The sequence below is a fragment of the Lissotriton helveticus genome, chromosome 5_1 (assembly GCF_964261635.1).
Source record: "Lissotriton helveticus chromosome 5_1, aLisHel1.1, whole genome shotgun sequence".
NCBI lineage: Eukaryota > Metazoa > Chordata > Amphibia > Caudata > Salamandridae > Lissotriton > Lissotriton helveticus.
This window is the reverse complement of record NC_136065.1, coordinates 1,636,340,412-1,636,352,417: the sequence shown is the minus strand read 5'-3', so window position 1 is coordinate 1,636,352,417 and position 12,006 is coordinate 1,636,340,412. Positions and strand designations below refer to the sequence as shown.

Genomic DNA, 12,006 nt, shown 5'->3' with positions numbered 1-12,006 from the left:
GAGTTCCATAAGGCATGGGCCAGTCGCCTGAAGGAACGACCACCAGACCAGGTCCTTCGGATGCTTGTGATTCATGCGAGGATAAGTTTTGCCGACCGCAGCGCGCCCAGAGGGGAGTAGAGCGTGCACATGTCGCTCAGAATATCTGGGCCGATGGCGGTCAGAATCTTTTGCACGGTACAGAGCGCCTTAAAGTGTACTCTGTGTACAAGGGGCAGCCAATGCAGACGGAAAAGGAGATTAGAAACAAGGCTGTACTTGGGAAGGGCAAAGATGGCGCGCGCTGCAGCGTTCTGGACCCGCTGAAGTCTGTTCAGCACGTACTTATTAGAGCCACAGAGAAGCGCATTGCAGTAATCCAATCGGGCCAATATGGAGGCTTGGATGATCAGCTGCCGATTTTGAGCTTTGAATAAACACAGTATCGGTTTGATCCCGCATAGCAGCCTAAAGCATTTCCCTGTCACTGATTTGGTGTGCGTCTCAAAAGTAAGATCTTTGTCAAGCATGAAGCCCAAGTTTTTCACTGCAGGTTTGGGGCCTGGAGGGACTCCAAGGGCCGGAGGCCACCATTCATTGTTCTAAAGATGGGAGTCTTTACCAATCAATAGGATCTCCGATTTCGCGGAGTTCAGCTGCAAGAAGTTAGCTGTCATCCAATCTGCAATGGCCAGGATGTCTTCTTTAAATTTAGCTTTGTCCTGGCTAGGATTGTTAGACAGGGTGATCACCAATTGGGTGTCGTCAGTGTACAGCACCAAAGAGATTCCCCTTGCTTTAGCTACCCTTGCCAGTGGACCCATGTATATATTAAAAAGCACGGGGCTCAGTGCCGAGCCCTGAGGGACCCACAGCACAGTGGATGGACACGAAGAGAAAATATGGTTTTGCTGCGATTAGTGCTTGTGGTGATCAGGCTGGAGTAGTGGGCTGCCCTAGTTTTACTCACTAGTTTGTGGTAGGATTCGATAGCTACTCTATACTGTAATTTAGCCTGGAGGTCATATGTACGTCTACATGTTCTTTCTAGAACTTTGCAGTTCTTCCTGGCTAGGGTCAGCTCCTCGTAAACCAGGCTTTGGCCCGCGCACCTTTAGAGTGAGTGAGTTTGAGAGGGATACAGGTATCTAGGGCATGGGATAACTGCCTATAAAAGAACGCATCAGCCTCTTCCATATTGATAGATCTATCTAGTGGTTTTGTGCTCAGGGCTATGAGGAAAGCCTCCTGGTCAAATTTATGTCAAGGCGTTTCAGTGAGGGGTGCCGGTTAGACTGGGACTTAAGGTCGGCCAGCGTTCGCCGCGTTAGGATGAGAAAGTGATCTGTCCAGATCTTAGGGAGAGGTGTTAGAAATTCCAGTGACCCAAGGTTAGAAAAAACAGGATATAGGAGATGCCCGGCGCTATACGTAGCGCCGGGGGACCAGATGGGTCATTTGGCAAGCTGGCAAGTCCCCTAAGAAGCTGAGGATGTCCGGAGATTCTAGCATTTCTAGGTGAAGATTAAAGTCACCAATAATATTAAAATTGGCAGACTGGAGAGCTAGGACTGAGATGGTATTTGCCAGGGCTTCTCTCAAAATTTTAGATGGGCCAGGTGGGCGATAGATTAGGAGGCCCGAGAAGGTAAAGTTTGCACTCAGTGCAATTTTAAAAAGCACGCACTCAGTCTCGTAGATCTTGGGGAGTGAAGCTGCAAGAGTGGACGGTTTTATAAACTATCGCAATACCGCCCCCTCTCCCCCCTGTTCTATTAAGACTGCATATGGCATAACCTGTGGGGAGGGCAAGTGCCAGTATAGCCACGGAGGCCTCAGAAAGCCAAGTTTCTGTTAGAAACAGGACGTCAGGCGATTGGTCCTGGAGGAGGTCGAATACCTTGGCATGAGGCTTGGACAGTGATCAGCAGTTAATACTCGGGATGGAATGTGTCAGAGTCCTGGGACCTAGAGGTATAGGGTACCCAGGAGGTTTCAACCTAAGGGTACATTGTCCACAGAGAGGAGGGCAGTCATCTGGGGCCCAACTGTAGGTCCCGCAAGCACCAACATTTTGTATGTGTTATTCAGCACGAAGATATCCTTGGGTGAACGTGCACTTTACAAGTACACGTGTTAATGTGCAGCAGTTGGTGCAACCACACAGTGAGAAAATCTAGGTCTATGTCCAACAATATCACTGGTAGAAGCAAGAGTCTCTATAGCAGCATCTCCCTGAGACATGCAGAAAGAGTGGGGAGGATCTAGTTGCAAAGGGAAAGAGAATTTCCAGCGTAAATATCTGGCATTGGACACCATGGATGCTGCTTCTCACAGTGTAAATCCAAGCATCCTGCTTTGCCACCACCCATGGCTTCACGTCTCAAAGTTCAGACAGGAGGTTCAACAGTAAATGCAGGCTGCAAACAAACTTTTTCTTTTGCAGGTTGGAACACATCTAGATTCGTGTGTGATACTCCTGCCTCACTAGGTAAAGAAGGGTGGTAGTGTTTTAAAAAAAAAAATAAACATGGATCTAAAGTAGAAGATATGAATTGGGGCATTTCACTGCTTATTGCTGATGTAGTGAGTTATTGACACCAAAAGAAAAATCTTTAAAATTATTTGCTTACCCAACTGCCACTAGAATGCAGAATAACGTACAGCTCTAAGTGTAAAAGAGACTGAATCTGAACACATTTGTTGTTGGTAGGTAACCGGTTTCCTTTCTGTACCAGATTTATAGTTGAAAGCTTTTTGAAGCAGATGTGACGAGTACCCAACGATTCTTGCCTTGGTGACTGGTAGAAAAGCTGATGGTAGTCTTGGGTTAATTTCTCTGAGTCGAATAGTGTACCTAGCTCTCTTCCTGTAAGTCATTACTGTTATAGTAAAACTTGCGTCTTTGAGGTGGAGAGAATGTATTTTTTAAATTGTAATCTTTGTATTTATTATTCCTTTAATGCAGGGCCATCTCCCTGAGGCTATATTTGACCGCCTCCACCCAGGACCAAAGATGAAAGAGGATGGCAAAAAAAGGAGCAAACGGCCACGCCACGATTTTGCCAAAATGGTGGCACTGATGCAAAGAGGAGGAAGTGCAGTTAGCATTAGCAGTACAGGCAGTGGACCTATGGATTGTCTTTTACCTGGGCCTGGCAATGCTTCCCTGCGTGACTTCCAGAATCGTGGCCTGATGCCTGTACCTGTCATGAGCAGAAGGCCGGACCACCAGCACCACACTGGGAGCAGCAGCTCAGGTCTTCCGTTCATGCAGTATGGTGGAGCAAGTGGGGCCACTGGGCACCTGGACTCAGCAGATCTGGGGCTTCTGCACCCAGCAGGACTCAGCAGCTTAGCGTACCACCAACCCCACCTCCACCATTCGCAAGCAGGTGACCTGCGGAGACGAGGGATTGAAGCAGAGGAGGTGGAGGATGGAGAGGTGGATGACTTGTCTCAGGGTTATGATAGCTCAGAGAGAGACTTCTCCCTAATCGATGATCCCATGATGCCAGCAAACTCTGATTCTAGTGACAATGATGAGAACTGAGACGAAATTATGTGCTGCACAAATGTGACTGGGCGGACAGAAAGAAGGGGAGGTTGTTCCTCAGTTTCCTTTTTTTATTATGATAATGAGATCCTGAAACTGCTTCCTTATTGGGCTAAAGACAATTTCCATTGGCCCATAAGAAAATGGAGGATAACTATAAAAAAAAAACATTTTATGTGGTCACAAAGACAGAGAAGAAGTCAATTCCTTCAGTGGCGTCAGGATGGAGATCCTAGAGTGGGGAAACTCTGAGTCCTCCCTCTCGCAACAATCTCTTACAACCCCAAAACACAAGATATCCACAGAGGACTACTGTTCCGGCCAGACTCCACCACATAACTACCTGTTCCTTTCTAGGTTCCTTTTTGCGGTCCTTTACTCCAACATGTTGTCTCTAATGTTAGTGTTTACAGATCAGTCACTGATTTTTAGTTCAACTATTTTGGGACATACAGAGTCAGTAAATAGCTAATCTGAGGAAGTTCCTATGGCAGGTTCTTAAACCCTTACCTCTGCTTACCCTTTTGTTTGTATTATTGCCTTTCAAGCTAATCGGAGAAAATGGAGGGTGATATTATACATGGGAGATCCAGACAGTGGCAGTTAATACAAAGTAAGGCTAGCCCAGAAGGATGTTTTTTTAGATCTTCACATTCCTGCTATAATGGAAGCATATAAGCACTGCACTATCTCTTGTAAAAATATGGCTTCCAGCTGGTCCCTTATCACAAGAGCTACCCCTCATCATCCTGGCTTTTTATCCTAGCTATAGACAGTTTGATAATGGTATAGCTTTCCCCCCTTAAGTTAAACTAGGACTAGCTAAATCTGTCCTTTATAATAAGGGGTCAGTTAATAACAATGTAAATATTCTTGTATGTTAACTTGTTTGAGCCATGTTGCAGGAGCTGATAGAAGGACTACTCTCCTTGTTTTAGCCAGCTTGGAGACAAACGTTTCTTTGTAGGTATGTAAGGACTTTGTTAAAAAGCAGATGCCTCACACTTCTAGGGATCATTTTCCATTCCTTCCACTCCCAGTATGTGAAGACTAGAACTTTTCTCGCTATCCACTCCTCTTATCTTCCAACTAAGATTTGCTCACTCAGTAAGTTAAATCATTTTATTCTGTTTTTCAGCAGTCTATTGTGTTTTGAACCTGTCTGCATTATGCTAGCTTTGACCTGTGTCTCTCACTAATATTCACTCTTGAATTCCAGCTACTAGGAACAGAGTTGTTGGCATGTTTTCTCAAAATGATGGAAACTCTTGCTTTAAAATATGTTCTCTACACGAAATTGTATGTCTGTAAAAAAGAAGCCAGGATACAGATTACAACTTACAACTGAAGATTTTCCATGAATGAAGATCATCCAAGAAATTGGTTTTATGAGCTGACATTCACTTGTTCTCATTGTTAACGTCTCCAAGGCATGGTTTAATGGGGTGGTTATCTTTCTTGGTGAGGGAGGAAGGGATGATTGGAGGCAGAAGAAGGAAAATCAGGTTCATGCCTACCTTTTTCTAGTTCTAGACCCAGAGGTTAAATGTTTACCTTTCCTCCACATGGGGTTATGGTAGGGCTGTATGTGAGACTTTTTTCAATATCAAGACCCATCAGTTGGTGTAGGGGTAATTTGAAGTGAAGAACAAGAAGAGTTAGCCTGCCACAGAAATTGTGTTACACCCTATTCCAAATAAAGCATGTTTTGGATGACTGCTTAAGAGAACCACTTGAAACTGGGGTGCCCACAATACCTTCTTTGATCAGGTCAGATTTCTCAATTTTCCATAATGAATACATTTGTTAAATTTGTTGATGGAGACATTGTAGTGTCAGACCATATTCAAACTTTAACACACAACTGGTTCAGCAATGCTTTAAAACAATCTTGATAAGATTAATGAAAGCATTTCCTGCAGTTTTCTCCATTGTTAAGAATTGAGAGCCTGTCAAGCAAATATACTTATAATGAGATTGCCTACCCATGTTAAGAAAATAAGACCCATATCCGTACAGACCATAGATGTCTGGTTGATGAGCAGAGTTTTTTTTTTATATAATTCAAAATCTTCACATGAACATAACTGCACAGCGTTCATACTGGAAATGTAGCTTCAAATTAAGCATTAATCCGGGCTTCAGACTGGAGCAATCATGGATAATTCAGACTATCCGAGTGATGTTTGCTGGCTCTGAAATGTTTGATTGTACCACTTTCTCTAAAAATGTCAGGAAAGTCCCACCCCAAGTCTTGATTTGTTTTTCTAAGAAGCCCTCTTCTTCCTTGAAATGAGATGTTCTTGCAAGGGTCCATCATTTATTCTCTTCCTTGAAGTGGTGGATTTTGTACAGGGTGGGACATTAATATTAAACTCATGATCTTTGCCAGTCTAACAGGATTAAGAGGGACAAAATTGCCACTTTCTGCCAAATGTACACACATTGACAAGCCTAAGGGGGCCTTAAGGTAAAACAGGGTTATTGCAGCACATTGCAATGCTGTGATGATCCTTTTGCAATAGCTTCCTTGAGTTTGGTCTAAGGACATCTTCCTGTATTTGGGAATTTGCTTTTCCTTCCTGGTGTCTGACCATTTAGCGTAGTACAACTCCTGTGTTGTGGTAATGTGAATCAGAGCTTTACCCTCTGTGCTTGTTTCGAAGACGTGCTATATCTGTGATTCTATCTTTGTTCATCAGCCTTGAGTTCCACTTTGTATGTTTCTATTGGGTAGCAATCTGTGATCATTAATTGTAACTCCTTTCATCTGGCTGGTAGAGAGCTTTTGAGCCTCACTGAGATCATGTTGTTGGTCTTTAACTGGCATCTATCATTTATAGTGGAAGGACATCATTTTATTCAACTTGCTGGCTTTTAAAATATTGGAATCCTTGTCCATCTGATTATCCAGCATACATCCATGATCTGGAATTGGCTCCCCTACTGGTTTAGAAGGTGATTCCATTTGATTCTCTGAGCTTCTATAAAGCTTTTCATGGAGGTAACATGACTTATACCCTCAAAGTAATTTGCTTAAAAAGTGGCCTCTCGGTGTGTTGTCAGTCTTAAATATTTCAAGCGAAATGTAAATCACATAGGTGTTTACCTAGGCATTAAAGACATTTCTGTACCACTGCATTCTGGAGGATTTCACCCCACTGGCTCTAGTGAGCTGAGTTGAGCTCTCACATGTAGTGACCACATCTGCAGCAGTACCTTCCCACTCTACAATTAACAGAATTCTCATCTGCTTTGTTGATTGAGAAAACTTTCCTTTCCCCAGGATAGTGCCAGAACTGAAGAATAGCTGTTCAAACTACTATTGCCTGCAGTTGAATGATTGTGCTCTTCAGAGAATCTCTTGCTTGTTTAGTTTTGCTGCTCTGATTTCACAAATTGTTTCCACCACGCCGCTCCATCTCCATATTCCAAAACCTAATATCACACAAAACAAGGGTTTTACTTTTCTAATTTAGTCGCCGTGAGACTCTAAAACAAAAGAGCTCCTATTGTTCCTCCCAACAACCCAAACTGTATCCTCAAAATGATGCCACTTAACAATGAATTAATTATTCTGTGATTACACTGGATGAGGGGGCGGAGAGGTATACTCTTGGATTGCAGGTTGTAAATTGTCTAAATTGACGCCGCTTCCCCTCACCCAGTCAGGATTTCCCATCATATATACCTTTTTTCCCTCACATTGGACACCTCCCCTGACTTTTGTGTTGGTCCCCTTCACTTTTCTCTTGTGACCTCTACTAACCTGACCCCCTTTCTCCCTCATCCTCAAAGATTCCACGGGGTCGGGAAGGTTATATTTATATAAATATGTATTATGTACTGTGTAGTAATACTGTCTGCACTTTGCAGGCAAGGGTTATTTTTTTGGAGGGGGGAGGAGGGTTAATGGCAGGTTTCCAGTCCATGAAATTATGGGCGGAGGGGTTTGAATGTGACTGTTATTGGAGGAAGTCTGAAAGGAGTCATGCTTCTGTTTTGGATATTTTCTTTCGCTGTGCTTGGGGGCTGGGAAGAGAGATATGTGAAAGGTCAGGTGTTTTTTTGTAATAAATATTCTTGAAATCCCTCAAATAAAAAAGAAAATGAAAAAAGTGCAAGTTTCTGTATGAGTATATTTTATTCTGCCTGGGAGACTGATTGATTTGTGTGGCATCTATATTGTGTTATAATTTTTAAATGCTATGTTTCATGCAGCAGATTAGGGTTTTTTCTATTTAATTTCATAGTGTTGAGTAGGGTTCAACATACTGCTTGGTGGTGGTCCCTCCACCGTTTATTACTCAGCTTTGTTTTTGTATAGGCACGTATAGGTGGTAACAGTTCAGTAGCCTGTGTGTACGGTTATGTACCAGTGGTCCGCGAGCCTTAATAATAATGCACTGCAAAAAGATTACAAGTTTGTCACTTGGGACGCTTTACTCTCTCTGAGTAGGGAGTATGCAATTGATGCTTTTTCTCCGAGATAGTAGGGGTTAGTAGTTCTGCCTCATTAATATATAGTAAATACCTCTATATAACTTTAATGTTCAGTGGTGCTTTACCTTTAAAGCAGAAAGTAACTTTCCACTGATAATAAAATAGAACATTTAAAACTAGAATCAACAACAAAAGTCAAGTGAGCACCTTCAGCCAAAATACAGCCCTAACTCCAAATGTTTCTGTTGCTCCTATGTGTTCGCCATCCATTTTTAACTTAATTTATTTTGTCAAATCTCTGGGTTGACATTTTTCTGTGGTCAAGGCACCCACTAGTGTGACTGACATGCTTGTTAATATTTGTACTTGGCCTTATGGTTATTATCTCAACTGTTACTTTAAAAGTTGATATCTTCAGAAATCTATGGGCTAGAAAGATAGCTCCAACAGTTCTGGAATCAGGACAGCCTCCTCCAACTGATATAAACTGAAGCAACATTGGGAATGTTATGACAAACTGACTAGGGAGGGAGTAGGTCGGCAGCCTAGAGGTACTAGCAGGCGGCGGATGATGGAGTCTTACCAGCTTTTAAAAGATGAGCAACGTTGCAGCTCCACAAATCAGAGTGTGTAGTTCAATAGTCTTCATTGTCCATGTCTGCTGTACTGTGGTGGATCGTGTGGCTCCTGAGTGACCATAGTCTCTTAGCACATCACCATGCCAATTCTCCACTCATGTGAACCTCTTGGGATTTAGTCCGTGGTTCCTGGATATCATAATCTTCCTCAAGCAGGTAAGCTTTGTCTGTCCTTGGGTGTCTGCAGCAAGCTTCCTTTCGGAATTCCCACTTCAGTCCAGTCTGAAGAGTGTAGCAAGCCAGCAAAAGTTCTCCTCCTAGTCAGATGCCCTTTCCTACACTGGTATAAAGGCCCCAGACAGTTTCACAATACGGACTCTAGCGAGAGAGTAGTTATCCTACTTGATGTCCAGGATAGAGTGCCGAAGCTGATCAAAGGTCTGCTGTATGAAAACGTTCAAAGACTTTTTCCTGTTCCGTGGAAGTGCATCTTGTTGCCCTTCAGGCTTTATGGCTAAGAGTCTCAGGTGTAGTAAGTTTGAACTGATATAAATGTAGTTTGTGTGCTACAGCTCACACAGAGCACCACACCAGCTTCCTTCCTCTGATCAGCAGGAGGAAGGAATTAAACTTATCCAGTATTAGGGGTGTCTTTCATAGATTCACATGCCTGAATCATTCCCCGTCGTCGAGACGGGAGCCTCCGGTATATAGAAAAGTAATGTCCTATAGACATACATAAAGAAAAATAGGCCTAAGGGCCTCACCTTAGTAGCCTATCCTTGTCCTTATGCAAAAGGGACCAAACTCTTAGAGCCAGCCAATCAGCTATCACCTCCCTCTAGAACCTTCCCTGCTGGAGCCTCAGTCTCTTAGATTTTCTACCGCACGTTGTGCTAGGGAGTCTCCTGCCTGAGCTCTCCTCAGGATATCTTCAAACCTACTTTTTTCACTTTGGAAAAGGACTACTTTCTCAAATTCTTCATCAGGGATACTTCAGACTCTTCTCTGGCAGTAAGTGCTGTCTTTCCTTACCAATTTTAAGGAATGTCTGGTTCCCAGAAGAAAGCCCTTTTCAGGGCCTGCTCTTCATGTGGGAAGAAAAGGCTCCATGTGGAGGACAAGCACGACCTGTGCTTATACTGCCTTTATCCGGACCACGTCCCCAAGGACTGTAAAATCTGTCGCTCTTTCCCTAATAAGACTTTGCGGGACAGAGAAGGTCGACTTCTTATTTGGCTGGACAGGCTTAAACAGAGGGATAATGTGGAGTCCTCAGAGGGCAGCTTCTCCATAGCCTCGGACGTCTCCCTCAAGAGGCCAAGGGGGGACCCCCCTGGCCCCTCAGACACTCCTCCTATGAAGATGTTAAAGAAATCTTCAGAGGCAAAATCTACGACCTCCTCAGTGTCTGACACAGGCTCTCACGCCTTTAAGAAGCCTGCGCACTCATCCACCAAGCCTACGCCATCTTCGACGCAAAAGAGAGCTGTGACGCCACTCGCCGTCTCCACGACGACGGTGTCGACGACGGCGTCGTCAGTCCTACCATCGACGACGACCACTCCATCATCGTCGTCGGCAGGTAGGCCCATCCCATCTATCATACTGCCCAAACCGTCGTCGACCAAAACCACACCGACGACGAAATTGGGGCCGTCGACGACGACCCCGTCGACGAAGAGCTCATCGACGTCCAAATCGGGGCCGTCGACAATGACACCGTCGACGAAGAACCCATCGTCGACGAGACCAGGGACGGCGACGACGAGAAGCCCGCCGTCGACGGAAGACTCGTCGCCGAGACCGTCGACGAAGAAGACGTCGACGAGGAATGAATCGTCGACGAGAAACGAATCGTCGACGAGGACGTCGTCGACGACCGCGTCGTCAATGAAAACATCGACGACGACTAAAATCTCGTCGCTTGAACCACCGACGACGGAGGACATGCCGTCGACGACGAAACCGTCGACGGGAGAGTCGTCTACGACCAGGGACAACGCGGAACCATGGAAAAAGTCCAAGCTAGTGGAAAAGTCGTCATGGACGCTGCCGCCGCCGACGCCACCGCGCAAATTGCCAAAAAAGCTGATCACGCCTGAAACGACGTCCCCAAGCAAAGTACAAAGCAACTTACCTTCTGACTTCCTCCAGAGTGAAGAATCGGAAGAGGAAACGACGACCCAGGCTATGTCCATCTCAGACCTCCACGTCAAATGCCAAAGCACGGATGAGGAACAGGAGGAATTTACCTACCAGGAACACTCTTTCCAGGCACAGGTACGGACGGAAGTGACCCCAATGGTGTGCCTTCCTGCGGCCATCGTGGATGACCTTAAACATCTCATCCAGGACTATAAGCAACGTTTCCCGGAGGCACAGGCTACTGAGGATAGGGGCCCAACGCCGGCTGCATCTGCTCCTCTGGCAGCCCCACGTCCAACGCGACCACCTCCGCAGACCTCCCATGAGGCAGTCTCGCCGCAAGTAGTGGACTCCTCAGATGAGGAAGCTGAGGAGATGGAAGAAGGCAAAGTCCCTGAGGATCGCACGGATCAGGACGAAGACGACGAGTATGTCGCGCCCTCTCCAGCTTCTCCCCAACCACGCCATTCGGACTCTCCGCCAGTGGACATTGGCGGGTTCCATAAGTTAGTGGAACGGGCAGCGAAGCGTTTCCACATGGAAATGGAAACAACGGAAACAGAATGTTTCTTACATGATTTTAAAGAACAAACGAAGAAGACCACCAAATCGATTCCGATTATAGAATTTCTCTGGGACCAGGGAAAGAAACTGATGGCTACGCCGGCCTTCATACCGGCGGTAATCCCACGCCTGGACAAGAAATACAAAGCTACCACCAAGGCGGCAGTTTTTCAATGGGCACCCGAAACCTGACTCAGTGGTGACCCAAGCAGCTCAGAAGAATTCCCGCAACCCTTCCTCTCCCTTGTCAGCACCACCGAACAAAGAGGGAAGAAAGTTGGATACCATCGGGAAACGGTTCACCACCACGTCAGCCATGACTATCAAAGTCGCCAACTCTATAGCCCTGTTGGGACGTTATAATCGCCAACTGTGGGAGGACATGGTCCCTTATTTGGCGGAGCTGCCGGATACGATGCAGGAAGAGGTCAAGGCACTGCTCTCAGAAGGACAAGCCTCGGCAGCGGAAATCATAGACTGTGCCATTGATGGAGCCATGACAGGCTTTCGCCAATTAGCGGGGGCAGCAGTCCTGCGGCGCCAGGGCTGGCTTAAGGCTACTTCATTTCGACAAGAAGTTCAAACAAAAGTGCTAGACATGCCCTTCGATGGTCAACATCTTTTTGGAACCGCAATTGATGAAGCGCTCCAGAACATCAAAAAAGACACCGATCCGGCGAGAGCACTGGGTACGCTGCAGGCGAGAAACCAGTCCTTTCGGGGCAACAGGTCCAGAGG

At 45.5% G+C, this 12,006-nt stretch overlaps 1 protein-coding gene across 1 annotated transcript in view; it reads left to right on the top strand.

The window, feature by feature from the left end:
* The window catches only part of LOC144755671 (chromodomain-helicase-DNA-binding protein 8-like), a 1,307,007-nt gene extending 1,299,348 nt beyond the window's left edge, over positions 1-7,659 (top strand). The window contains 1 exon segment of the mRNA XM_078644841.1: positions 2,948-7,659. Coding sequence (XP_078500967.1) covers positions 2,948-3,532 — 585 coding nt within the window. The 3' untranslated portion in view covers positions 3,533-7,659.
* The last annotated feature ends 4,347 nt before the right edge of the window (positions 7,660-12,006 follow it).